At 41.5% G+C, this 26,988-nt stretch overlaps 1 protein-coding gene across 2 annotated transcripts in view; it reads left to right on the forward strand.

The window, feature by feature from the left end:
- The window catches only part of unc5db (unc-5 netrin receptor Db), a 188,910-nt gene that overhangs the window by 81,132 nt on the left and 80,790 nt on the right, over positions 1-26,988 (forward strand). For both annotated transcript variants that reach the window (XM_035167032.2, XM_035167033.2), the window contains exon 2: positions 2,001-2,216. In XM_035167032.2, the coding sequence (XP_035022923.1) occupies positions 2,001-2,216 (216 nt within the window). The remainder of the gene's footprint in view (positions 1-2,000; positions 2,217-26,988) is intronic.

A 26,988-nucleotide genomic window follows, 5' to 3' on the forward strand; every position in this document is an offset into this window, starting at 1 on the left:
TTAATAAAGGATGGTAGCGGAATACTTGAGCTCATATTGAACAGAAAGGACGTAAAAATGACACAAATATCAAATAACAATGTGTGATAGAATAAAGCAGTATTCTAGACACAATACAATTCTGTCAAGACATAAAGACAATTGTGACACAACATAGTCGTGTGCCAGTGTTTTCAGACACATTTGCTGCGTATTGATTCTTTTATCACTGGATAAAGTGGTGTTCATATCTGCTCTTGTGAATCAGAGGACATAATAGCACGAGGGTTGTATGACTCCATCCACCAGGAAGACAGTACCGTGGAAGCTGAAATATCGAGACCATTGTGTTTGTTTATGTTTAATGTCACTTCAAGATCATCCAGTTTATTTCAGCTCATGTGAGCAGCAGTTGTGGATCAGGAGGTACAGCAGTTCTTTCACTGATCAGAGAGTCGGTGGTTTGATCCCGGACTCAATGTGTCCTTTGACATGGAGATACTGAACTCCACCTATCACACATGCCACTGTGAATAAAGAAGCACTGTGTATAGGAGGGTGTGTGTGTGTGTGTGTGTGTGTGTGTGTGTGTGTGTGTGTGTGTGTGTGTGTGTGTGTGTGTTTGAGTGTGAGACATAGCACTATATAAATGCGGTTCAGGAGTTCAGTGTACGTATTTACTTCATACAGATGATCTGAGGAGAAAGACTCTGGGCACTGTAAATTGACACTGTACCTGGACTATGTGGATCATAAATTGGACCAACAGACTTTGAATAATAGCATGTATACACTAAAATGTGTTATATGTAGAGAAGTGTGAAAGCAACCTACAGACTTCACATAGAAAATAACATCATACCGTGCACCTAGTATTATCAGGTACTGAACACTAAGAAAACAGCTCATGATGGTAGTTTTAATGGCTAAGTTAAGACTACCTCTCCCACAGTGGGTAGTGTCAGCATATTATTCCCATTCATCCACTCCCCCCCCCTGTTTGTTTTATGTGTGGCCTCTCTTTACACCTGCACCCATTAATTTACCCATTTAACAAGGACAACATTGATTGAGAGAGGTGGCAAGCCGGCCGATTCGATTTCAGAGAACAGAATTGGATTTGATGGTGGGGTATAATAGCTTTCATGGGCTTTTACGGCACTGAATAGCTTAGCTGGCACTGTGCTGATGGGACTGAGGCGTAATTCCGAGAAAGATCCCGGGGACGACAGGATCACAAACATCCTGTTCCTTATTGCCCCGGCCCCGCAGAGCTCTGTGTGCTTTACTCTGAGGAGGCGAGTACAGGACACCATGTGGAGCTGACACCCACCTTCAAAGTAAAATGAAAAGAAAATCCCTCAAACAAAGTCATGCTCTCACGATCGCTCAGATTGGTGTTTCAAAAACTGCTCGGATCAATCGGCTGCCGCGATGAACAGTAAAAGAGAACTGGGCCCAGTTCTCACCAGGCTGGAAGCAAAAAAAGGGTTAACCTGCTATGAATTGTTGTTAACGTCGATGACATGTTGGCGGCAACACAAAGACTGTTTTTGTCTTGTTTTTGTCTTCGTGTGGACCACAATCTGAGCCTATTGGCTGAGATAAGATGTATTCAGACTCCACAGCCACAATTTGGGCAATCAGTCCTCTCATAATTTCTCTCCACTTGGTCTGCTCTGATTTCATTCATCTGCAAATTGCTCTGAGGAGACCAGTTTCGCATGAATGGGGCATGAATTCTACTTTGTGTCTATGTTGCCATTTTGCAATATGTTTCTGATGAATGGGGATTTAAAAACATGGTCCACCGAACAATCAGTTCAAATTAAGAAGCAGTTGCTGTTACATTGCTGTTGGGAAAGAAAAATACACTTGAAAATGTTTGTCACTGAATTGTGTGTCTAAGTGAAAAGGACGCGGATCGCCTTTGTCGCCGTCAGTCTCCCTGTTGTTCATTTCAGCGCCGTTGTAAAACAGATGTAGTGGGAAGATTAAGTGACTCTGGTGTTGTTTTGCAGGCGCCGCGGGTGACGCTCAGCCTGACGCCCTACCTTCAGCGCAGGGCACACTGCCGCACTTCATCCAGGAGCCGGAGGACGCCTACATAGTCAAGAGCAACCCCATCAAGCTGCGCTGTCGAGCCGCGCCCGCCTTACAGATCTTCTTCAAATGCAACGGAGAATGGGTGCACCAGAACGAGCACTTCTCCCACGAGTATAAAGACCTCAACACCGGTAAGATGAGTCTCCCTTCGGTCATGTACTCCACTGGCTGGAATAGGTGCCCTGTAGAATTTCCATATAAACAAATAGATTTTTTTTCGGACTCTATTTAAGCTGCTTTAGCTGCCAACCCTTCATGCTAACACTGCAAAGCCACTTTGCAACCCACCTCCTCCCCGACATCTCCACATGTTGTCATTGATGCCTGCTCTGATCTGTACCTGGTTCTTTGAGCTGCTGCTCGGCCCGCCTCACTTTCCATGAACGCTCATTGACGGTTTGGCAGGTGTGCTCTCCCTACCTCAGGCTTTCAACATATGTGGAAGTGTAGGGAGGTGCCAGAACTGAGCCATTCTGCCAAATTTAAAGTTTATATAAAAGTTTGATGAAAATGGTCCTGACTGAAAATGGTTAAAATCAGTGTGACTCATAAAACACATTGTGTTGAATGCAGTTTCTTCTTCATCAAACACTCTGAAAACCCACAATACTGAATGTTTGCTTGCCAGCAGTCTTCTTGTTCTCTGCCTTTGTTGGCCCTGTGTTCCAGTAGGATTGTGTAAAGCCACTGACAGGAATGTGAATGGTGCAGAACAAATGAATTGGGGAACCTTTAGTAAATGTATGCTTCGACAATGACTTTATTTTGCCAACCTTACCTTTAAAAGAAAATATCTGAATTCCCAAATTATCTCTGAGCCCTGGATCGTCAACATTATTCTTATACATTCAATACATAAATGCACAACAGACAAAGTAAATAAAAAATAATTTGGATTGATTAATTAATAAATATTGTTGTTCTCACAAGAGACAGTCAGTTGAAATCAAATATTCCCTCAGATGAGTTGGAATACAGCTTATTCAGTAAGATGGATTAAATGAAAGTGACACTGAAGGTGAAGAGACCACACTCAAAACAGTGCAGACATGTGACTTTCTCATGTGAAATACTCCAAACTTTTTAAACTTTAACTTTGAAAAGCCATGGTGAGAGGAAATATGTTTCCAGGTCATTCCTGTAACTCCCTGGTTCCTAACAGGTCATTCGCAGTCTAAAAATAAATCAAGACTGACCTGCAAAGAGAAACTTTGTGGTTACATGTATTAGAAATAACTTTTTTTTTGCTTTCGCTGACATACACCACATGTTGCAGGATTTTGTATGGAGCATGTTTGATGGATGGAAGAGCCAGAGTTGCATGACATGAGACCTAACCTGACAGGGGGTTCTCAATGAGAAGCTAACACATTGTATTACGGTAAACGTAGGATCCAGTGTTTTTGATACTAGACATTAAAGCTCTCATACTGTGCTGCTTCTGTTTTAAAACCTTTATATATGGCTTGTCTGAGTCCCTCAACTTTTTGGTAGTGAATTTCTAAATTTCAAAATTAGCTTTTTCTGTATTAAAGGTTCAGTGTGTAGTTTATTGAGATCTAGTGGTGAAGTTGCATGTTGCAGCTGAATACCCCTCACCTCACCCTCCCCTTCCAAACATGAAAGAGAACCTGTGGTAGCCTTCAGTTGTCATAAAACCAAAAAGGTGTTTAGTTTGTCCAGTTTGGGCTACTGTAAAAAACATGTCAGCCTCCGTAGAGAGGACCCACTCCCAATATGAATATAAAGTATTTAAATATAAAGGGTCCATTCTAGGGTAATGAAAATAACAATTCATACATTTGAGATGAAACACACTAATGAAAACATCACAAGGATTCATTCATATTCGATATCTGCCAATAGATCCCTTTCACCTAAATCTTACACACTGAACCTTTAAAGGGAAAATATTTTGTGGCTATTCCGGTTCAGAATTATTGAAAAGGTGTAGGAGCTAGAGCCTCCCTTCTGCAGACATTCCCCACCTGGCCTCCTAGTATATAGTCTGTAGAAAGTCAGAAGAATATGATGTGTGAACACAGCAGGTGATCCCCAGTGGATTCACCGTGAGCGAGTGGGGGGGGAATAAAAAGTTTTTTCCGATAAGAGGATATCTCCATTCACATGCTTCGTTGGCCTGTTATTAGGCATATTAAGTATTGAATTAGTCAAATCAAATGTTTTTTCAAAGTCAATAAATCTAAATGGTGCTGTGATTTTAAAGATTACACTTCCTTGTTGCAGTTATTTTTAATGATTAGGTTTAGGCCAAGTTACACTGTTTAGTTAAATTTTCATCTTCAGAAATTAAACTGAGTGGGTATTATTGAGTCAGTCTATGTTTGCACCATCACTGAGGAGATTTTTCAGAGCCTCAGGTGAGACTAGACTAGAAACCTTCAAATAATGTGTGAATACTCTTTCAACAAGGTCCAGAGCTAACACATGTCCAGCTAATGCTGATATGTGTAACAGGTATGATTTGGAGCGTGAGGGGCGCAGTAGGGTGCCATACCAATTAAGCCCAATAAGTGTTTGTCAGGTGGAAGCATGATGATTAGAGGAGCTGACGGAATCTTCTTCAGGGAATTTCTGGCAAACAACAAAGCCAATGAGACACCTCGGCTAGATATGCTGTGATCAGGGGCTGTGAGAAAGCCGTCTTTATTGTATTCATGAAGGTTGCTCCACAGGAAAGAGCCTTTAATTGCTTGTGGAAGTTCATTATGGTGTGATTGCTGTGCTGTGAAATTGTTGGGAGCTTGATAATGGCAACATGAAATTTAGAAGCTCGATTCTTTGCTGTTCTGCGTGCAGTGGAAAAGTACAAAAGACAGTCACCTACTCAAAGGTCAAAAGCCTGTGCTGCATCATATGTGTTAATAATCTGCCAAAGTGAAATTTAAAATGTCTGGATACAGAATCAAAACATGACCATGAAAACTCTTTACAAAAAAATATTACACACAGCACATTTTACTCAGCTGAATCACTAAATTCTCAGGGGCATTAAAAAGCAGCCATGCTCTCTTCAGTACACAGGAATTTTGCTCCGATTGCTCACTTGTGCTGGTATGTCCACAAGTGGCTAATGTTATCAAACTTCATACAGATACTTTATTTCTGTGCAAATGACATTCCAAGCCTTGAAGTATGATCTACTTATCATCAACTAGCATGGAACAGAGCAACATAGGCCCTCTCCAACGAACATCCGTTTGTTTAACCTTGTAATACATGGTGGTTTTAATTTGATACAAGACGTGTGAGTGAAAGTATGAAACAGCAGGGTCCTAATGTCACCCCTCAAAGATTGAATTGATTCAGTCTGCCATGGTTTCATAGCTCACTAGATAAAGCCCGGGCCACACTGCCTGCGTAAGCGGCGCGGTGCATTCGCGGCTTAGTCACATGAGCTGCTCCTCTAGAGAATCAAGGCCTCAACTACTTCCTCTGAGTGCCCCAAGGTTCACATCAGAATAGACAGTGAAAATGATCTTTCACCACAGTTTCAATGTCTCTCTGTTGAATATGTCACAACATCAATATTTTCAACACTTCCTGTACCCGCTTCAAAGTAAAAGCACTTGTGCGTTTCTGTTGACTGACTCTATTTATTTATTTAAACAACGCCTTATTGTTATTATTGCACAACCAGGGGATGCACGACTTCATACTGTAGAGTCCCAGCATTCAGTTGAGTAAATAGCCATACTTTTTTTCAAGCATTGGATGGTTATAATATTATGATAAATAATCAAAATCTCTATTCAAAAAAATTTATAGGATTTATTATTTTTCTTTAAAGAAGTTCTCGGTTTATTCAATGACATTTTACTACGTTTTGAAGCCCATAATTCAGTACACATCCCAGACTGCAAGCACTGAAAACAATCACTAGTTTCAAATAAATCAGTCTCCCTGGTTCTTATGTCTGACAAGCAAAACAGTCCTACAAAGCACACGGACTAAATAATCTGATTACATCCAATGATAACTAAACAGCCACTAAATCATTACTCTGAGCTGTTAGCATCAGGATGGCTCTATTAGTATTCCTCTTCCCATGCTACAGAGGAGTGTCATAAAAGCCTCCACAGCTTTACAGTTTACCTCAACCTCGAACCTGATCTTTCTGTGCCAACGCTGTCGTTAAGATGTGCATTTAGTCACTTTTTTCAGCATACAAGGAAAGACATGCATGTCTGGAAATGGCATCTAATTCTCTGATAAAGATTCACCGTAGATATTTGAACATAACTTGGCAAGAAACGCACGTGTCTAACAACATTACTGAATGTCTCTTAGTCTCAAGGCCCTGGTATTGTACACGCTGACCCACCTGTCATGGCTCACAGTAATACTTGACGGGACTGAGCCATAGTTAATACTATTAGTTACACTTGTGCTTTTCTTGCTATGATGACTGAATGTGTGCCATTGTTGGATGAAGGAGCTTTAATATCATTATGATTGGATTATTGGTGTGCATGTAAATTAAGTCAATGCAGAATGGGACAAAGCACCAAACCGTGATAAAGGGACACTGGCTGGTCTAAAATAATCACTGCTGAGCTGTTTAAAAAGGATGTATGAATGAAGAGATAGACCATAGTTTAAGGATTAATAGAAAAGCCAGTACTTTTCATCAGTCTTTAAAAAAAAAAAGGATGAAAAACACTTTCAGGAAACAGGACAGGGAGACAGAAGAAATCCTGAGGCCTGAACTTTTGTTCTGAAATGAAATGACCACAGGCATGGCTGTCGGTGAAGTATCACCATCACCAGAATCTGTCAAGCCACAGCAACAACTGCCTGTTACTAAGACCTCAGGCTGGATGCTGTTTTAAGATATACAACTCACCAAGATGAGTGACAGGTGCTGGGGCGTAAACCTGCGGGGAGGAGGGCGGGACTAATACTATGAAGAAACATAAGCGTTAATGCAGTGTTTTGTGTACAAATACAACATGTGAAGTCAATCAGGGAAACATTTTGTGAGTGGAATAGTTCCAATGATACCTGTGGATACAATGAGAACAACACCATCATCTTCTTCCTATTTAACTGCTGTTTCACTGATGCAATGAATAAATCTAAAGTCATCGTAAAGCTTGTTATGACAGAGTTCTGTGAGAGGGGCAGAGTGAGAGTCAGGGTCCCTAGAGGAAACCTTTTAAGGGTATCTTAGCACCCTCTGAAATTGTATTGGCCTCAAGTCGATTAAATATTCACTGTGAGCCAGTGGTGCATAGATGTACACCATTAAACCAATCGTGACATCACCATTTGGCCACTAGTTCAAGTCTAGTTCAAGTTTATTTCACTGGATTGCAATCTCCCTCACTAATATTTATTGCCCGTTAGAGGGACCCCATAAAGTGTGAGGGTCCCCAGAGGTTTTATTTCAATGTGTAGATTTTTTACAAAGTATATATTTACCCTGGTTAGCACCGACACCTTACAGCAAGAAGATTCCCTGGTCGGCCTCTCTGTGGCGTTTGCATGATCTTGCCATGTCTCTCTGGGTTTTCTCCTGGTAGCCGGCTTCCTCCCATAGAACAAAGACTTGCAGATTGGGGTTAGGTTAATTAGAGACTAAATTTGCTGTTTAGGGGTGAATGTTTTTTTTTTTCCTGTATGTTGGCCCTGCAATTCACTGGCGACCTGTCCAGGGTGTGTTTTTCGCCCAGTGACTCTCTCGGGATTGGCTCCAGCTCCCCTGTGATGCTTAAAGGATAAGAGGTATGGATGATAGAATGGAATGGAATATTAAGGCTGGCCCCATGAGTGGATATCTTCAGAAGGTGTACATAGACATCTTGCTTCAGTTCTGAATTGAAGAAGCCTTTTGCACGAGAGGTAAAAAAAACTTCATAAAACACAAGCAAGTCCAGTTGCCTGTGTACAACCTCTGAAGATACCACAGGTGGAGGCATCGGTCCCTAAGATCCGGTGGCCACTCCCATTTTGTGAATACACTTCACTTTTTGTTGTTTTGTTTTTAGCAGCTTAAAACCGCTGGCTGTAATTCATCCAACCTCATCTTAAAATGGCCGAACCACAAAACTAACCAAGCAGAGACGGGTGATGGACAGTAAAAATATAGATAAGACAAAACATGAACCAACAAACCACAAGCACCTGAATAATCAATATACTGTGGATTACAACGCCTTCGAGAGACAACCCATGGCAGGTGTTATTATCTACAGACCTTTTGTTATTGTCTACAGAGCATCCTTTTAGCTGCTCTCATTGGTGGCGCTATCATCACAATGCTCACAGGGGCTTTAATCATATTCCGGTTTAATTCACTGGAATTATCCTAATTGCATTGTGCCTAAAATATTCAATGTTCCCCACTAACATTACCTGTCAGAAGAGCTCTCTGTGATTTAAGATTTAAGCTCATTTGAGGTGAGGTCCTTACGGTGGCTTCAGGTGACCCGTATGTAACCATGGTAACCATGAATAATTCAAAGCTCCTTCGTATTTTTTTTATGTGGCGAAGGCGTCTTTTAGATTATTCCGATGATGTACGTTCTTTTCTTGAAAAACGTATCTGCTACCTTGCATTTGTCTCCCCCAACGACGGTGTGGACCGTGTAATTCAGAACTCTATGGACTAATGTGTGTAACTTGACAATTTGAGAACCACATCGTTGGTTTAATCAGCGTTCAGGAGCTAAACATTGACTAGTTAATGCAGCTTCATTTCCTCCTCCATCAGCTCTGCTCATCGCAGATCATTTTGAAAGGGAAGTTTGATGCATATTTCATATTCATTAACTCAAATTAGGCTCGGCTTGTTCATCAGCGTTCCCACATTGCTTAAGTGCCTGCTGCCATCGCTGTTCTTTACAGGCTGAGTGACAGCCCACCTGCCCCATCTCTTCTTACTTAGCCCCTCCGCTATCTCCCATTCCCATTTAAGGGAGATGAAAAATTACAAGCCATTTTACCTCAACTTACTCTGTCCCCTGTGCACCGACTGGTTACCTCCTGCTTCAATAAGGTGCACTTAGCTGCCTGTGGCGCTGCCAGGCCAAGTGAAATCTCATCGCTATTTCCTGGCCCATGTGGATTAGCAATTAGAGGAGCCAGAGGATGTCCTCGCTGTAGCTCCTAGCATAGGCCCGCCTTATATCAGCAGTAAATGCAAAACCCCAGATAAGGGCGGTCTTAACGGGAGGGCTTTGTCCTGGCTCAGTAAAGACAGCTACATTGTGTATTGGATTAGTCTGGCTAATCAGAGGAGGAGATCAGTGAAGAATTGTAATGTTATTGATTGGGACACGGGCCCTCAATGCCACCAGGAGCACCTGATAGCATCTCTTATTTACCAACTATCCTGATGAATCGCTGGACGCTGATAAAGCTGGCAATGCCCTTGAGTTCGCCGGCAGCAGATGCCGAGGGGAGGACAGTGTATATCTGCACTGTGTGCTGTACGACACCGAGGATTGGCAGTACTGCATAGTGTTTGCATGAATATTGATTGCATTTTTTATAGATTATTCCAGTTCCATCTCAATATAAAAAAAACAACTATGCAGCTCTTTGCAGATGACATTTTAGCAAGCATCATCTGAATGCCACCTTGGAGCCTGAATGTGATCAGAAATTAAAGGACATACCCACCTTGAACATTTTGTTTGTGCGATTGTAACCTTCAGGTTTAGCGTGAATCTCCCCCTGCCTTCAGCCTAGGTACCAACATTCAACAGGGAAACAAATCCATCGTAGAAGAAAAAGAGATTCCTCTCCCACTACCCACAGTAGCATCACTGGACCATAATGCAATGCAGCCACAGGGCAATTGGCATTTTGAGCGAGGGCCTGGCTGCAGACACACCCTGGTGTTTACAGAGTGGCCAGCTCATGAAAAACTATACGCAACAACAATTTATCCGCTCACAAACCCTTTTGAGACTAAAAGCAACAAGCGTACACCCCCGGTGTTGAAAGGCATTCTGGGAAATGTTGAAGTGAAGAAGTCCTAGATGAGGCGGGCTGAGGGGAAATGTGGATGCCACAGACACTTTATCACAAACAACCCCTGGAATGCAGTCAACAGCATCAGAGACTGATGAATAATAACAGTGTAAGAGGATGGGAGGGTGGATTTTTCCTTCAAGACAGAACTGATTTGTTATCGCTAGTGTTGGTACATACACTTTACTGTAGACAACTGGGTGAAACACAGAAAAATCTTTAGTTGGACTCGCAGTGATAGAATTCCCATCAGATCAGTTACAAATAATACATCAGTTGCACAAAGCAGAGGGATATCTCAGAAGGGATTTGCAGAGGACGGGAATATTATTAAAGATAATTTCCTTTACTCTCAGGAGCCACATGCACAGCGCTCATTCAATGTAATTATGAGAATATCCTGATGAATTCTCCATTAAATTACATTGTGTGTGTTAAAAAAAAGATTTCCTCCATAATTTTAATGCTAACTAAGATGTATTGAATTACAAAAGCTGACCAGCAATGGGGAAATTAGGTAGAAATTTCCACAGGAGGTTTTATGCAGGCTTCTGTGTAGCCGAATTGTGGTAGAAAATGCATCGCCCGATAAATCCCAATGAAGGCTCAGTGCTGCTGCTCTCAGTTTGAGTATGCCATTGAAGATTATAAAATCTCTGCAAAGCACACACAGCCAGTTTATTACAAACACCAAGCTAAAAGTAATGCAGTCTAATACAACAGTCCTGCATGAAGTTTATGATGTTCAGTGTTTTAGAGACGCGTTGATCAATTTTATGGTCATTTTTGGAGGCTGAAGTTTGTGGAGCTGTTTAATTGTACTGTGCACACTGACTGGTGTTTTTATAAACCCTCCACCCCCCAAATTATCTCAGTGAGGATAGGCTAAATAACAGAAACACCTCTCTCAAAATACAAAATGCATTAATTTTATTTGCATGTATAAACTGCCAACTGAATGTACTGTATGTTAAACACATTTGACTGACGAGGCAGGGTTGAGAAACATGCAAAGCCTGCAACGGCCCTCATAGCCCCACATTCACCTTATGTCCGTTATTACCTGACTTGAATTCTGAGGCTGATACTGATATGGATTGATACTGATATTTTAGGCTCTATTTCAACTATCGAGGCACAAGGTCTAAAGCACGTGGTGCAAGTGCATTTAGGTATTGTCCAAATCCAATGTTGCTAGTTTCATTAAACTAGCAACATTGGTCTCATGTACTTGGTCTCATAATTAATCATGGGTGTGTTTCGGGCCTATGGGCAATAATCCAGAGTGATATTCCTTTTGAATCGTTTTGAGCCTGTACCTTGGTGGTTTGCTTTCATAATGGTGAATTTGTAAGGTACTTAGAGAGAACAGACATGAAAATTAGATGACGATGAATAGATGAATGAATAAAATCTTGAACTGTTAATTAGATAACAAGCACGTTTTTTTGGGGGGCAAATTATGAATAGAATCTTTTTTTGCAATACACTCCTGGCCTTGTTGATGAGAGCTACATGTATGGATGTGTCAGACATATGAATGTAAATCATTACACTGTTAATGGTATTTACTAAAAATGCTACAATGTTTTTTAGAAATGCAGACATTTTTTGGGTGAAAATCAAAGCACAAATTCCCCATTTCAGCAGAAACTATTCACCACATCCAGATAAAGTGGGCCAGCAACTTAATATGTATTATGCAACTTTTAACATGTTTCCCTGACACAGGACATAGATGCAATAGTATTGATACATTCATTTTACTGGTTTATAGTATTTATTGTCTGGTCCCAGTTTAAAAATCTACATTTATAGCATGAATATTTTAGCTTAGTTTGCTCACCTGAAGCTTTTTCACAAATATTGTAGTGTTTTATCAAAGTGCTTCAAAATATTTGACACACAACACCCAGAGACAGTCCTGAGATTCTTAATCCGGCCATAGTCATAGCCATGTTTTAGATGCAAGTCTCCACCATATGTATTGAGCCAGTAGCTAGTGCTGGATTATGATATTACTAAATGCAAGTCTTCCTTTCTGTATTCACATGTATTTGTAACACGTATGATACCAGTCACTTCATCAGAGGCCTTTTGGACACATTATTAGTCAAGTAAATCCATCTACTGAAGCCTGGATAAGTTGGTAGAGACGTTTAATTTTTCCAGCCATCTTTCACGGCTTCTACTCTTCTAATAACTCTGGTGATATGTATCTAAGACATACGAGTGGGAGAAATATGAAGTGAGCCCTACGATATGAAAAGAATATTGCCCAGGCTTCGACCAATATAGGATTAGGATTTGACTCAACAGTGTTTGGGGTGTCAGTCCGTAAAGCCTGTAATGGAATCTGCCTCACTCTGCCATAAGGAGCTGCAGCCAAAGAATTTCATTAACCTGCCATTCAGTGGGGAGTTTAAGTGTCCCATGATGACCAGGAGAATGAAAATCTGCAGGAGAATATAGAGAATTTGTCAGGTTGAGTCCACAGTTACTGGTATCTCCTGTCAAAAGCCTGGTCAGGCTGACTGAACATGAACAGTAATGAAGCAAAGTGATTAAATGTGAAGCACATTTTTGCCACACTTTATGGTGGTGCACTGCACAGAGCTTTCTTTTTTTTGAGTGAACAATATCTCTGTGACAACATAGGGTAGACCAGCTACGATCTAAGTAGAATCCGATACACCTGGAACGAGATTTGCCACAATACTGACAAAGAAATCGGGTTGTAGTATTGAAAAAAACAATCAAATTCACATTTGGTTGAACATGGCTCATAAAACCACCCAGTAGTTTCGAACCGTCTTGGACCTTTTAATGCAGTATCAACATTTGGGATGTGTCTATGTCATGACATTTATATATATTTGAAAAGGGTAACACCCTCTAATCAAATATGGGCGGCCCATCACCACCAGAGACCACTGGTTAGTGGCCATTTGGAAAGCTGCACTCATTGTCAGATCTATGCTGAAACTAAACCCCTAAACCACCACATCATCTACCATTCAGAAATGTCCTATATCCCCCCCTGCCCCTCAGCTGTGCCACAAACGTTTTCGAAATGTTTTCGAACTGCTGGCACAGGTGGATGTCCCAGCCATCGGTGGCTCAGGACCACCGTGGTCGTCAGACTGGGTTTAGCCCCGGCTATCTCTGCACCAGCCGCCTGTGCTGGCAGTTCAAACAACTGGGGACCACTGTGGTCTTGGCTGTCAGGAAACTCCGGAGGCGAGAAGCCAAAAGTGTCTGTGTGTGTGAGAGTCTGTCCATTAATGCATTAATGAGAGACAATTCAGCCAAACATAAGGAGTGAAGTTAAACTTTAATGAAGGAAAAGATCTATCACAACATTGACTAAGACTACAGCAACAAGCTAACACTGCCTGTGTACTTTTTTCATTTCTAGGGGGCATCTGCTTATTTAGTATTTCAAGCACATACAACCACTGGACATTTTGGGTAAAACATGTCTACTCACCAATATTAATGAATATTAGTGCTTGCACCAACTATACAGGGGTTATACAGATGCTTGAATTTTAGCTGCCTACAATAAGTGTATATCTATTATTGGGTATTTACATGTTAGTATTGCTTATGTATTATATTTCACGACTTCTGTTTAATGCAAGGCAGGTTGTTATTTACATGAAAGCAGCAGCTGTAAAACCAGGAAAAGGACCTGAAAGACACAGGAATCTCAGTAGAACTGAGGGGAAACAGATGGGATCCTCCTCTGTGGTTTCGTCCCTATGATTGACATGTCTCAAATTACACATTGTATTTTAATCCACCCTTTCTAATGAATTTTGATGAATGCAGTTTTAACAGGTAATTCAAGGTGTTAAAAAAGTCAATGAAATTGTGATTAGAATCCATGCATTTAAAGCAGAGGTGGGGCTTTCATTTCTGATCAACATACAGCACTTGGAAATAAACCAACCTTTGAAATACCCTACCTTCACAAACTACTGTTTCACTGTAACGCACACCAAGAATTTCCCATGGTTAAGATCCTTGTCAGCCTCGGGAGATTAGTAAATGGAGTGTAGGTGTATTTTTCTCAACTCCATCCCCTCAAGTTAAATGTGTCCTATTTCCAATTGTGAACAAACCCTCAGCACTCCCTAACACAGTTTGTCGTGGAAACCCTCCTGTCTCACCATATCTGGGAGACGCTCAGCGGGAGGGGGGGGGCCCGCTGGGAGAGCTGACTCGGCGCTGGGTGTAAAACGGTCCTCTCCCACCCATATGTCCAGGACGGTGGGGGTAGCCGTCACTCATCGGTGCCAGCTCTCCTGGCACTTCCCTAATCGTGATTACTGCCTCCAACCTGGGAGTTTGAGAGGAAAACAGCCTCCACCTGGCTCCATCAGGGGGAAACTCTTTATCCTTGTTTGCTGTAAAGAGGAGATGTGTTTATGCTGTTAGGAGTCGCGCTTTCTCCTTTATGTGATTTTAATTGAGGCAGTTAAGTCTCCCTTGGAGGAATCTGGCTATTAAGCACTCCGAGTTGCACACAAATATGTTTCCTTACAGAATCTCAGAGTTCAATAGTTACCCATGGAGCAGGGGGAAGGAGAAGAGGTGGTGGTGGGGGGAGGTTCATTGACCTTTCTCTCCAGCATCTGCAGAGTGTGAATGTTATCATCGGTGAACAGCGAGTGGACAAAGCCCTCACCTTCATACACTGCTGAAACTGTATCGTGTGTGTGTGTGTGTTTGTACGAGTGTGTGTTTGTGTGAGTGGGTGGTGTGTGGGTGAAGGAAAGTGGATGGTAAGTATCTGTGTGTGCATATTGCCATGTGTGGTGTGTAGTTCATTATGTGTGTCTCTCAGCCATCTGGTTATGTGTATACATTGACTGACACTATGGGTATTGCATCTACGCCTCTGTACATCATAATAAACGTGTGCATTAATGGGAGTGGGTTGGTGCATTGTGTTTCCAGTGTGTGTTTTTGCGTTGTTCCTATTGCCATATGTAGAGAGAGTGTGCTTGTAGTTGTGAGTCCTTGTTGGATTCTGTTCAGCATATGTGTGGAGTGAAGGCCTAACTAAAGCAGATAAACGGTCCTCACCTGCCAAGCAGCCCACAGGTACTTGTTGGAGCTTTGTGTGTGTGTGTGTGTGTGTGTGTGTGTGTGTGTGTGTGTGTGTGTGTGTGTGTGTGTGTGTGTGTGTGTGTGTGTGTGTGTGTGTGTGTGTGTGTGTGTGTGTGTGTGTGTGTGTGTGTGTGTGTGTGTGTGTGTGTCTATCCGCATGTTGGTCAGGATGGGGTTGCCGTGTGGACAGAGGGCTGGCCGTGACAAACGGGTGGTGACACCTTGCCGCCCTTCTAGCTACTCCCTCACCTCACTTTTCCAGCACGGCCCGGATATCTCGGCCTGAAACGTAATGGCCTCTAAAGTCGGGATTGATGTTATCGCTGCCCCGGAGTTGCTTTGTGAGCCAGTTAATGGGGTTGTTAACCGGATGTGGCCCAAACAATACACCTCACACACATACACACACTCGCATACCACTATAGACTGTTGGTGTGAAAAAGATGGTTCTCTTTTTCCTTGAGATGATTTTATTTAGCCTTACCACATGTTTGCTGCCAGAGCTGAGGAGTGGGCTGTAAAGGTTTTACGATTATTATTGTTGTTTTTTTTTCTTTTATTACGCGAGACAAAGGGGCCCTTTGTTGCGGTTGATGAGCCAGCGGATTTGGCTTTAATACCTTAGCTGTCACAGGATTATCGATGCAAGCACTTGTGGGGTTTTTTATACAATTTTGACCCTTGGGAAGGTGCTGTGACTCTTACTCATGAAAGTGAGGATGTGGTATGACTCCAGGAGCTGCTCAGTATTGCATGATTTCAGCAATTCAGCAATTCAGGACTGGAAGGTTCACATTTGATTTCATTTGATGGTTGGCTGGGTAGATATGCACAGGAATGTGGAGAGAAAGAGAGAGAGAAGAATGTGATATACAGCAAAGGTCCCTGGCTTGAACTGAAGCTAGGGTGTTAAGGTTATATTTGTGATTGCTTAACCATTAAGTTACCAGTGAGCCCCAGAGGTTTACTGTCCATCCATCCATCCATCCATCCATCCAACCACCAACCAACCAACCAACCACCCGTTCAAAATTCTGTGGTCAGATTCTTAACTAAAATAGAGAAAAGGGTCATATTTCTGCACCGGTTAAGACACTGACTACCTGTACTATTCAGAAAGTTATTTTACTTTTCTCTAAAGCATGGCGTTTTTCTGTCATACATCAGAGATAGTGTTTGATTTATGATCCTGCCAGTTCACTAAGATCATTGTTTTAAATGTACCTCATGTGTCACATTAAAAGTACAAGTGAGGCCTATGTCCTTAACCTGTGGAACACTACATACTAGCCCCAGTGCCCCACACCCATAGGTTTAACGTGTTCCTCTCCGTTCATTTGGCAGAGCTCCACCACAGCATCGAAACAAAATCACCTGCACTTGTGTGGAAAAATGAAGCAGATTCAGGTGTAATTTAGACAAATTCTGCACTAAAACACAAAGGAGTGTAGAGCTAATGATTAGAATTAATGTGCTCAATATGGTGCAGTAAAACACATTTTAGAGATGCAACGTGAAGCAGAAACTACACCACCACCACCACCACCACCCGTCCCCTGCTCCCTGCACACACCACAGCCGAATTCAGTTATAGACAAAATACTAAAGTTAGTAATGAGTTTTCACTTGAGTGGGTTGACTTGATGCATCAATCTGCATTTAACTCCCCATTTCGAAACACATAGAGAAATACAAAACAACTTTTTCTTGTTTACGAGCCACTGTAGTTTTAATTGCCGCTGTTTTCTGCCACCGCTGCAGAGAGCCTCCTTTGTTTTCTGCATCTCATAACACTGCAAGATGTGTCAGTTGTTATTGGCGTGTTTTGGGTTTGTCAGGCTTGATTTCACATTTTGCAGGCTGGAAATTGGGTATCATTTGAAGGAGACATGGCTGCGGGTTGGGACTTCTCTGGTTACAGAGCTGAGAAGTGGGCACAGGGCCTAATGGAGTTGGGAGATAAAAGTTCCTCTTTTCTGGAAGGAATAAAAAAAATGTCCAGCTATCAAATATCCTTTCTCCAAAAGATGAAGGTGAAAAAGAACCCAGTGACTCCATGCACATGCAGCATATTTGTGTGTGTGTGTGTGTGTGTGTGTGTGTGTGTGTGTGTACGTGTGCAAACGTTTTGCTGGGATGCAATATGAATGTGGGCAGAGTGAAATGGTAGCTAATTTGGGGATTCATTTTGAACAAAGCCTCAGTACTCTAAGTGCTCCGGTTACTGAGCAGCGAGGAGACAGGAGCTGCAGGAATCTTCTGTCCCCATTAAATCCTGGTGTGGAAACAAGCCCTGGTTGGCGAGCTGGAGCAGATGTAACGAGACCCTGATGGAGGATGACGCTAATGTGCTAATGCTGTTCTCAGATCTAAAGTGTAGTGTCCTCAGTTTTACTTAAGGAATTCTGCTGTGGCTCTCACAGCATGTATGAGGCACATGGGCCAGACAGTTAAAGCTGATAATTGGTTATTATTAGTCTTTTGTCCAATAGGCCTGCCAGCAGCGGGATGTTTTCCACCCATGACGTATAGAAGGTAAAAATGGAGAGGCTGTATTAACGTGGATGTTTTTTTTGTCTTTAGATTCACAAGCAGAGTCTTAAATGAAAATAGTGTTTGAGAAAACAAATCCCACTCTCTAAAGCATTAGGAACCGGCTCCCAGTAAACACTTTCACTGCAGAACAAAAACCTGTAACTGTGAATGGGAGAAAAACTGCCCTCCCTGAGGTTATTAAATAGAGTGACACTGTCATACCTTTTGATTTTAAAAACACGGCACAGCCTTTCTTTGTGGAGTATGTTTGAGGCTATACACTGGAAATACTGAATTGATAATGGAAAGATCCTGGTAAAATTGTCCTCTGCGGTGCAAACATGGTACAGTTTAGTGTTCTGTTTAATAATCCTGCTCACGTTTGTGTTTCTTCCTAATCGTTCTCATTTTCTAATATCACATCAGGACCGTTTATACCAAAGTTAGTGGATATACACAGGTTTTTAAAAACAGCAATTGATTGCTTTCCAATTGCCAGTCAACGAGTTTGCCTTTCTGTTTTTTCCCAGTGCCTCATGTTGCTGCTGCTGTATGGCCAAATTAGCACGTTCACCCGAGTGTGTCGATTCAATCACTCCCAATCGGAGCGGATTGTTCTGGTATTTCTTTTATTGGTATAGTACATTGTAAACAGAACCCTATACATTTAAACAATGCAATGAAATACAAGTTTCAACAGCTTATCGGGTTGGCAGCTTGGCTAAGACCAGGCCAAATTTCTGCCTGATCCAGTTCTGATTAAATGTATTTGTGGCACGTCAGAACTTTTGCTCGGCTCTTGCGCAGATTGAGAACTTCCATGATCTGATTGCCCACATTGCTGCTGTCTGTTACAGAACTGTTGTGGTCGTGAGCTTGTTTGAGTATCACTGGAGTAGCATCGTGCATGTCGTGTTTAACTGCAGCCTGATAGTGTGTGATTTAAAACTAAACTTGGCTACAGTACAGACCATACTGCCTGCTTTTTTCAGCCCTCTGTAGGTCCATTTTGTTTTCTACCATTCATAGTGGAATTTGACATAGTTACACTGCCTCTCTTTGTTTTTGTCAATGGCTGTTGTTTTTGAATAAACTTTATTAGAACTGAAGGTTGCAGGAACTCTCAGTTGATCTGTTGAGTGTGAGCATATATGTCTCAGGTACAGTCTGATCAAACAGAGTCTGACTTAACACAATATGCACAGACATTAACTGGTAAATGACTCGACTGGAATTGGCATCATATAGAAATTGCAGTATAATTTAGATACTGTAAAGTGTACAAGTACTGTGTACTGTGCACAGAGTACGTACTACTGTACATTACCCATCTGACAATATCTGTACAAACACATGTAATGTTACCAGTGGCAGCATGTTAAACTCTTTTCTAAATAAAGTGGATGTGATTTGGGGCGAGATTAGCTTCATTAGCATGCAGACACACTGCAGCCGACCACTACAACCAGTGCAGATAAGAGCACCTGTCCGTTGAGTGTTGAATTCGTAATGGGATCTGCACTGCTCCTCCTGAAAAGCATTGAAAAGGAGATGACACAAAGTGTTTATCAGAGAAACATGCTGATAAGAGCCCATTTAACATAAACAAACAGAATGGGTGTTGCTGGGCGACGTGAAAGGTTTGTCTGTTTTTTTTATCTTGGCTGCTACAGATTGCAATCCAACTTCCATCTGACTACTGTATATGATCACTAGGGCTGCACCTGTCGATTCTTTTTTAATCGATTAATCTGACGCTTGTTTTTTTGATTAATCGATTAATTGAAAAATTATTTTTTATTACTTGATTAATATAATAATGAATTTATCAAAAATATAATTTATAAACTTTCAACTGTCGTTTATATTTATTTAATAATCTTCTCTTAAATACAAACAAATCTGACAAAAAACAAACTATGCACTGCAAGACATTATTCCACAACTGAACTGCTAATCTGCCTTTTACCCATATCTCTCTATTATTGAAAGAGCTTGGTCCATTAAAGTAAAAGGAATATAACAATCTACAATACATGAAAACCAGAGTGAAATTCAAGTCACTTTCTGGAGGAATATCAACACTGTGTAAATTCAAGGTAAAATAAGACTACAATAAGTGTGAGAAAAAGTGCACAGGTTAAAATAGAAATGCTCCGTCACAATATAATAACAGCGTCTGTGTCCGTACACAGCTGCTTCTGGGTCCGGACCACGGTCCGACTATTGGTGACTTATGCTTGATGATCGTGGGCAATTTTTTTTCGCTTCAGCTTGCACTTCAGGTGACTGCATGCTTTGACTGTGTGCGCAGCCACCTTCCTTACAACGCGTCAACGCATGTTCCGCGAGTCGACGTATTTATGTAATCGATGACGTTGATTATGACAACGAGTCGCCCCAGCCCTAATGATCACAAAGTATAAATATTTCTGACTGACTCTTGTCTGCTGGCCACACATATGTTCAGTTCAGTCATTAATTTAAAACCTGACAGAAAGGTTTATCGAGTAGAAAACACGCTCTGATCGATGGTCACTACCCATCGAACCCACTAACTCACCAGCCACCATCATAATTTACTTCCAGTTGGCTGGAGGCTCGCAGCTATTGTTTCCAAGACATGGAAGAAAACCAATGAAGGCGGCCTACGTCCTGTATCCTCACCAACCTTGATCAAACATACTCAACCCTGAGGGCCTGAATATTAACACAACATAATCAAAGCCTCGGAAGCTATTGCAAATATAATGTGCATTTTAGATTTTAGCATCAGTGCACAGCTTGTGACATTAGACCTCAGAGGATCTGTTGGATCAAGTGGATGGTCCACGATGAGGCTTAACAAACAACACCCATACAGCAATCTTGTACAAATACAGTATCATCAAAAGACAATGACAGCTACCAGTAGTATGACACTAATATGTGTGGTAGGGCCCACGGGTGGTTCATGCCTGCTGCACACTGTTAAACACAATAGATCAACGGCACAATTGGACCCAGCATCAACAGTTTGATGAAAATGACGATCTAGGCACAAATTGAAGAATTGAAAGAGATGAGAATTGTCAAATTATGGAAATTAACAACAACTAGTGCAGGGCTAGGTCTGTTAAGCAATTGACACAATCTTCAGACAAAAGGTCACAACTTGCAAAATGAAATCTCTGTTATTCACGTTAACATACAATATTACAGCAACAAAAAGAATGTCGTGTTTTTAGAATGCTTTTATTTTCCAAATTCTTAAACAGAGATTGATACTAAGAATGTTGTTTCCATGATGGAGATCAGCGCCCGTGCTGTGTGTATGTGTGTGGGTCTCATATAATAAACCATCACAGTGATGTGGCAGCAAATTATCACCCTCGGTTTGACCCAGATACGGATCGCTGCTGTAGTTTATCCTAGAACATAGAAGAAGACATTTTCAACTCTGTCTACAGACTGAAGGCACGCTGCCCTCCCCCACTGACCCCTACAGAGCGCTGGGCATCTGTTTATTACATTTTTATTATTATTGAACATATTGCAAGGCCAAATCACACCAAACTCTGAACTGTACTTTCTTTGGCCATTTACAGTAGACACGTAACAGGTGAAGCCAGTTAGATGAAAGATTGCAAGATATGAGTTCCACAGTCAGACAGAGGTTTTTCGGAATTAGTTGGTAGATGATATAAAAATTAAAAGCCAAGTCACTGTTTCTATAAACACTGAGATTTCTTCAATTCTATATATATATATAGTATATATATATATATATATATATGAATTAGTCTATGAGACCCTTAGTCAACTCGTATTTTCACTGTAAAATCACTACACTTTCTCTTTTAGCTGCGTCTCTTTGTACATTGAGCTATACAGAAGCATGGCAGGTTTCACAAAGCACGTCTTGTCCCACGGTGACCTAACTCCAGAACTAACAATTACAGAAGTCGAGGAAAGTAATGGAAGCTGTTGACAGCACAAGCCAAGGTGGCGTAGTTGATGTCTGTTGTCCTCTGGGATCCCCTCAGCCTACTGTCAGTAAAGTCGGCTAAAGTACCTTTGAGCGAGGCAAACACCCAAATTCTCCTAACCTGCTGTCCAATGAATGTTCGGCTGACAGCACTGACAGCACTCTGTTATGAGAGACGACCCGTGGAAGTGTAATGTCTCCACATCACAGATGTTGAACGAAAATGTTGCAAGTCTTACACTGTGTGTGTGTGTGTGTGTGTGTGTGTGTGTGTGTGTGTGTGTGTGTGTGTGTGTGTGTGTGTGTGTATGTGTATATGTGTGTGTGCTTCTGTGTGTGTGTGTGTGAGAGAGATTCTGTGGTATCGTGTAGAAGTCCCTTTTGCTATCTTGAAGGTAATTATATCGGAAAATGAAGATTCAACCTGATAACAATAAATATATTAATCTATCTAATACAGTAAATATCTAATAAATAGTAGATAAATATAGGCAAGCAGTCTCAAATTAAAATATGTGTCATGTACAGTAGTTCAGTGGATCATTCCACTGAGTCTAAGGTTTAAAGGGACTTCTTCCACAGAAGATATTTTGATCTGTGACAACAGGAAAAACAATGATGTTATGACTAAATGACCGATGGCTGAATTCCATTTAGCTGCTTCAGTTTCAGGGTTGCGGTGCTGTTGGCTCGTTGTCACATTGACATGACTTCCTGTCAGAACTGAGTCACTTGTGCTTTCGTCCTACTCTGACAAGTCAATATGTCAGCTGTGAAGAAGTGCACAGTGAAGTAAGAAGGACACCCGGTGGACAGGGTCATTTTCACTCCCTTTTCTGCACTGTGACCAGCAGCACGTGCAGCCTTGCTAAATTAGTTAGCCTGCTGGTTAATCAGCACTTTCGGCTAATTTAAGACACATGGCAGGCTAGTTAGCCAGATTATCTGGTTGTCTGGGTGAAGAATGGCCACCAGCAAAATGTACATTCCCAGCATAGACGATCCTGGTTATTACATATAAAATGTACTTATCTTTATCTGAGATAGTTGATCATGCGATGGGTGACTGGTATATTGGTTTCTCATGTTGGCCTTTATTATTTTGAAAATCATAAAAGTACAAAATAAATGTATTTAAATAAATGATGCCATTTGTGGCAATAGATCATATTTAAAATTTTAAGTACTAGTACCTTATTTGCTTGAGGCCATGTTGCAGTCTGAAATGATGGCCCACTATGGTCAGGGTGAATGTTTTGAAATTATTTCATGAATGAATCTTGGTCTTTTCCTTTTTATTTTCTGTGTTGTACTGTGTTAAATGTCATCCATCTCACTTGCTCTTTAGGTCAACAGGAGTTCCCCTAAAGGCCACTGTAAATGAAAACATAGGTAGTTTGCCACAGCCCTTCTTATTTGTGGGTTATCTGATCAAACACCTCCATGGATAAGGTCTTGTAAAGGTTAGGTAACTAAAACTAAGGAAAGTTCAGGGCTGTGTTGAGGTTAGTCAAAGAAACACACTTTTAGGCTGTTAAAGGATGTGAGGTGCAAACCCAAATATCCCCCATGGCTCAACGTGTAGGAGTTTCAGCAGCTTCATGGAACTTCCCACTTTGCTTGATAATAAATTTTAACCATAGATTATTGATTTTGAACAAACAAAGATTTCCATGGTCGGAGTCCATAAAACAAATTAAATACAATTTAATATAATGTCAACCACTGCTTCAAACGTAAAAAGAACATAAAATGCCCCCACACTGCTCCTGTAGTGTCCAAGAAGCCCCAACATTCCAGTTACTGCTGCAGTTCTCGAGAGATTGTGAGATAATGAGGTAGATAATGAGATATATGTTTGAGTACGATCATGCTTCTTCTTTGTGCTTTGTGCACAGATGTTCACAAACCACTTGTTTCTACCTCCCCCAGTGAGGTTATGTGTCCACCTGTTTCTGTCAGTTTGTTCCAATTTTCTGCAGGCTAAAAAAAGTACTGAACCCAGCAGCACCAAACTTGGTGGAGCGATGTGGCGTTAGCCAAGGAAGAACCCATTGAATTTATACATGCAGTTAAGGGAGCGGATCCAGAATGTATTCATCACTTTCCTCAACACTGTGAGATGAAGCATATTTTTGATGTATGTCAGTCATGTTTGTATGTTGACAAATCTGACATAGTTATGGTGCACGTCCACATAATAATCCCAGTCTGGTGGAAGAAAATCAACAAATTCGAATTTCACATTCATATCTCTGTCACAGGTTTACAAAGGCAGATTTACAATTATACACTTTTGAATTATTTGTGAACGTCACTTTACAAGTTCAGAATTGACCATAATCTGAGGAGTCTCAAATGATAACAAGACATAGTTCTGACCTTAACATTTCTTATGTTACCCTGAACATATGAAGTCACAGAGTAACATGCTACTCTGAGCAAAGGCTAACAGCAGCCCCCAGCTGCTTGAAGTTGCAGTGTGTAGAATTTAGTGACATCTAGTGGTGAAGTGTCATGTTGGAGCTGAATACCCCTCACCACATCCTCTCCTTCCAAACATGAAAGAGAACCTGTGGTAACCTTCAGTTTTCATAAAAACTCAAATGGTGTTTAGTTTGTCCAGTCTGGCCTCCATAGAGAGGACCCCCCCCTGATGTAAATATATAGTATTTCAATATAAAAGGCCAATTCTAGGGTAAATAAAACAATTTGTATAATTTAAATGAAACACACTCGTGAAAACATCACTAGGATTATTTTATATAAAATTAATGTCAATAGATCCCTTTCATCTAAATCTTACACACTGGACCTTTGAGTGATGCAATGAATAATTTTAGCGCCCAACCACACAGATATTGCACCAATCAAATGACAATACTGATATGGATTCCCTGATGTTAATAAAAATCCAGGCTGCAACAGAGAGTTCAATGTTTAGTGCGGGCCCTTAGACAGTAATGACGTCAACACAGATATTTAAATAGAATATCTGCCGTTAAAATGAGGGCAGGTCCTCTCAAGTGAGGATGGCAAAGTCTAATTCTGAGCTCCCCTTCCACTTATCTTCAGAGCCAGCGGAGCAGTATTTTGGGTTTGCCAGAGCATTGGGCAGATATTGCCATTTTCTGAAAAGTCTAATATTGATCTATGGGACTGCAGCCTATTCCCATTTTACCTTTATTGGGTAGTTAACAGAAGAGAACCAGAGAAAATATGTGCAGAGAGAGAGACAGAGACAGATGATATGAGAGAAACGTTTTCTCCTGAACTCGGACCCATGAAGCTAAAACCTTTTGACATGAACATTAGGATTTTGATGGTAAGGTTCACACCAAAGGTAAAGCAAATATATCATGTGCTGAGATTACCTACAAAGTCAATGCAAAGACATGATGCAATAGACGGAATTCTCGTCATTAGGCTTCACTCGCTTGAGGTGAAATATTTTAACTCGAGTGAAAAAATTGCACGATGCAACGTCACAAAAGCCACAGGCGTTGAGAATGAAACCCATTGCCAAGACAGGTCGTAGAGAAGAAATTCTCCCAGCTGTGTGCACTCCCAGATGTTCCTTTGGACACACAAAATGATGCTGGCTTCTCCCGTGTATCCACAGCAGTTACAATGCAGAAATTGTAGTCCCTTCAGCCAGTAGTCCTCCTCTCATCTTTTCTGCAGGAAAACGGGCAGATTCACGGATTGTGTTTACTCACATGAAGATCGCGATATAAAAATTCCCTTCCTGTTTGGTGTGAACACAGCTTGAGGCAACATTTTCTACTTATCCATAATAAGAGACACTTTTTCAAAGCTCCAGCAGCAACACTCGTTTCCTCAGTGGATCTCAATACCACCAAAACGTATACCAGCCATTGTACCAGTCTTTCTCTGAGTGAATCTGCCGTTTTGGATGAATCTATCTATTTAAGTGACTCAGGAAACTGTGAGGAAGTGAGGAGGGGATTGGGGAAGAGAGCAGATCAAGTGCTTTACTCTAATGAGCCCTGTCAACAGTATTCTGTGTATAAACAAATAGGGCTGACAGATGACACAGTGGCACCACTTGTCTCCGTCTCTCCGGCAAACCACCTGTCACTGCCGGTTTGGACTCCGAGAAATGTGTTGCACTGTTGGAAAAGCTTACAACTGCCTTTTTGTCTTCCTCTCACTATCTCCCCCATCAGTCTGTCTGTCGTCTCTCCTCCTCCTCTCTAAACCACAGCCTCACACTTTTTGAGGGCATCATGGAAAGTCATTAGTCATTATTTTCTCTGCTGTCTCTTTTCCCGCACAAACTGTCACTTGCCAGCTTTCTGCTGCTGCTCGAAAAATTATGAATTATGCTCATGTCTCGACTCTCTACAGGGCCTGTGACTAGGAGACACCAACCATGGAGCTGCAGCTTTGTTTACCACTCCTCTTAAATGTGGCCTTGTTTTGTCAGGCCTGTCAATCATGATTTAAACAATCCCGGTCACCGAATACATCGCCATTCACCATGTTGACATAAACCCCCAAATTTGTATCAAGGAATATTTTGTATCTACCGTGTTTGGCGTGACAAAAAGAAATAAGCCCACTTTCCTGTTGTTGTCATTCACACACAGAACAGTGGAGACCGCCCGCCCCGAAATGTTCTCCATTTCTTAATTTGACCACGAACAGCAGCATGGATCCATTGCCATAGCCCAGCTGCCATTCACACAGTTTAATTGGTATTCATTTAGAAGTCTGCTCAGTGCTTCGCAAGCTGTGCAGCCACAGTATGAGGCTGTTTGACTTTAGTAAGAGCATGTCTGATTTAAGAGTTATTTACCAGAGACACTGGAGGCACAAAAGCCACAACAATCCGGGGTGAAGGGTGTTGTGAGGGAGGTGTGTGGGTGTTGGTCTTTTGCAGTCGCAAGCACATTGCACATCCTTTGGTTTTAATCCAGCTGTGGGTATATGGCCTGCGGGCTGCAAAAGGCTCTGTGCAGCAGTGAGAAAACACATGTGACAGGCCCTAAGCCGATGACTCAGATTAAATATGGGTTCTGTATACTCATCTGAGGCCATATGACAGGGTGACGAATATATCCAACTGGGGGCTTGTGGCATGTTGCCTAAGAGGATTTTGAAATAGTGCATTTCCCTTCTTCTTTAATGCATTCAGTATAATAAGAGCATTGTGCCTTTGCTGCATGCCTTCTGTGTTACATAATACGCAATATTGTCCTGGTATTGCTTGCATGGCGAGCCTACATATGCTGTTTGAAGCGGTTAAGTGTAGTCCA

Source organism: Hippoglossus stenolepis, chromosome 9 (genome assembly GCF_022539355.2).
Source record: "Hippoglossus stenolepis isolate QCI-W04-F060 chromosome 9, HSTE1.2, whole genome shotgun sequence".
In the NCBI taxonomy this organism is placed as follows: Eukaryota; Metazoa; Chordata; class Actinopteri; order Pleuronectiformes; family Pleuronectidae; genus Hippoglossus; species Hippoglossus stenolepis.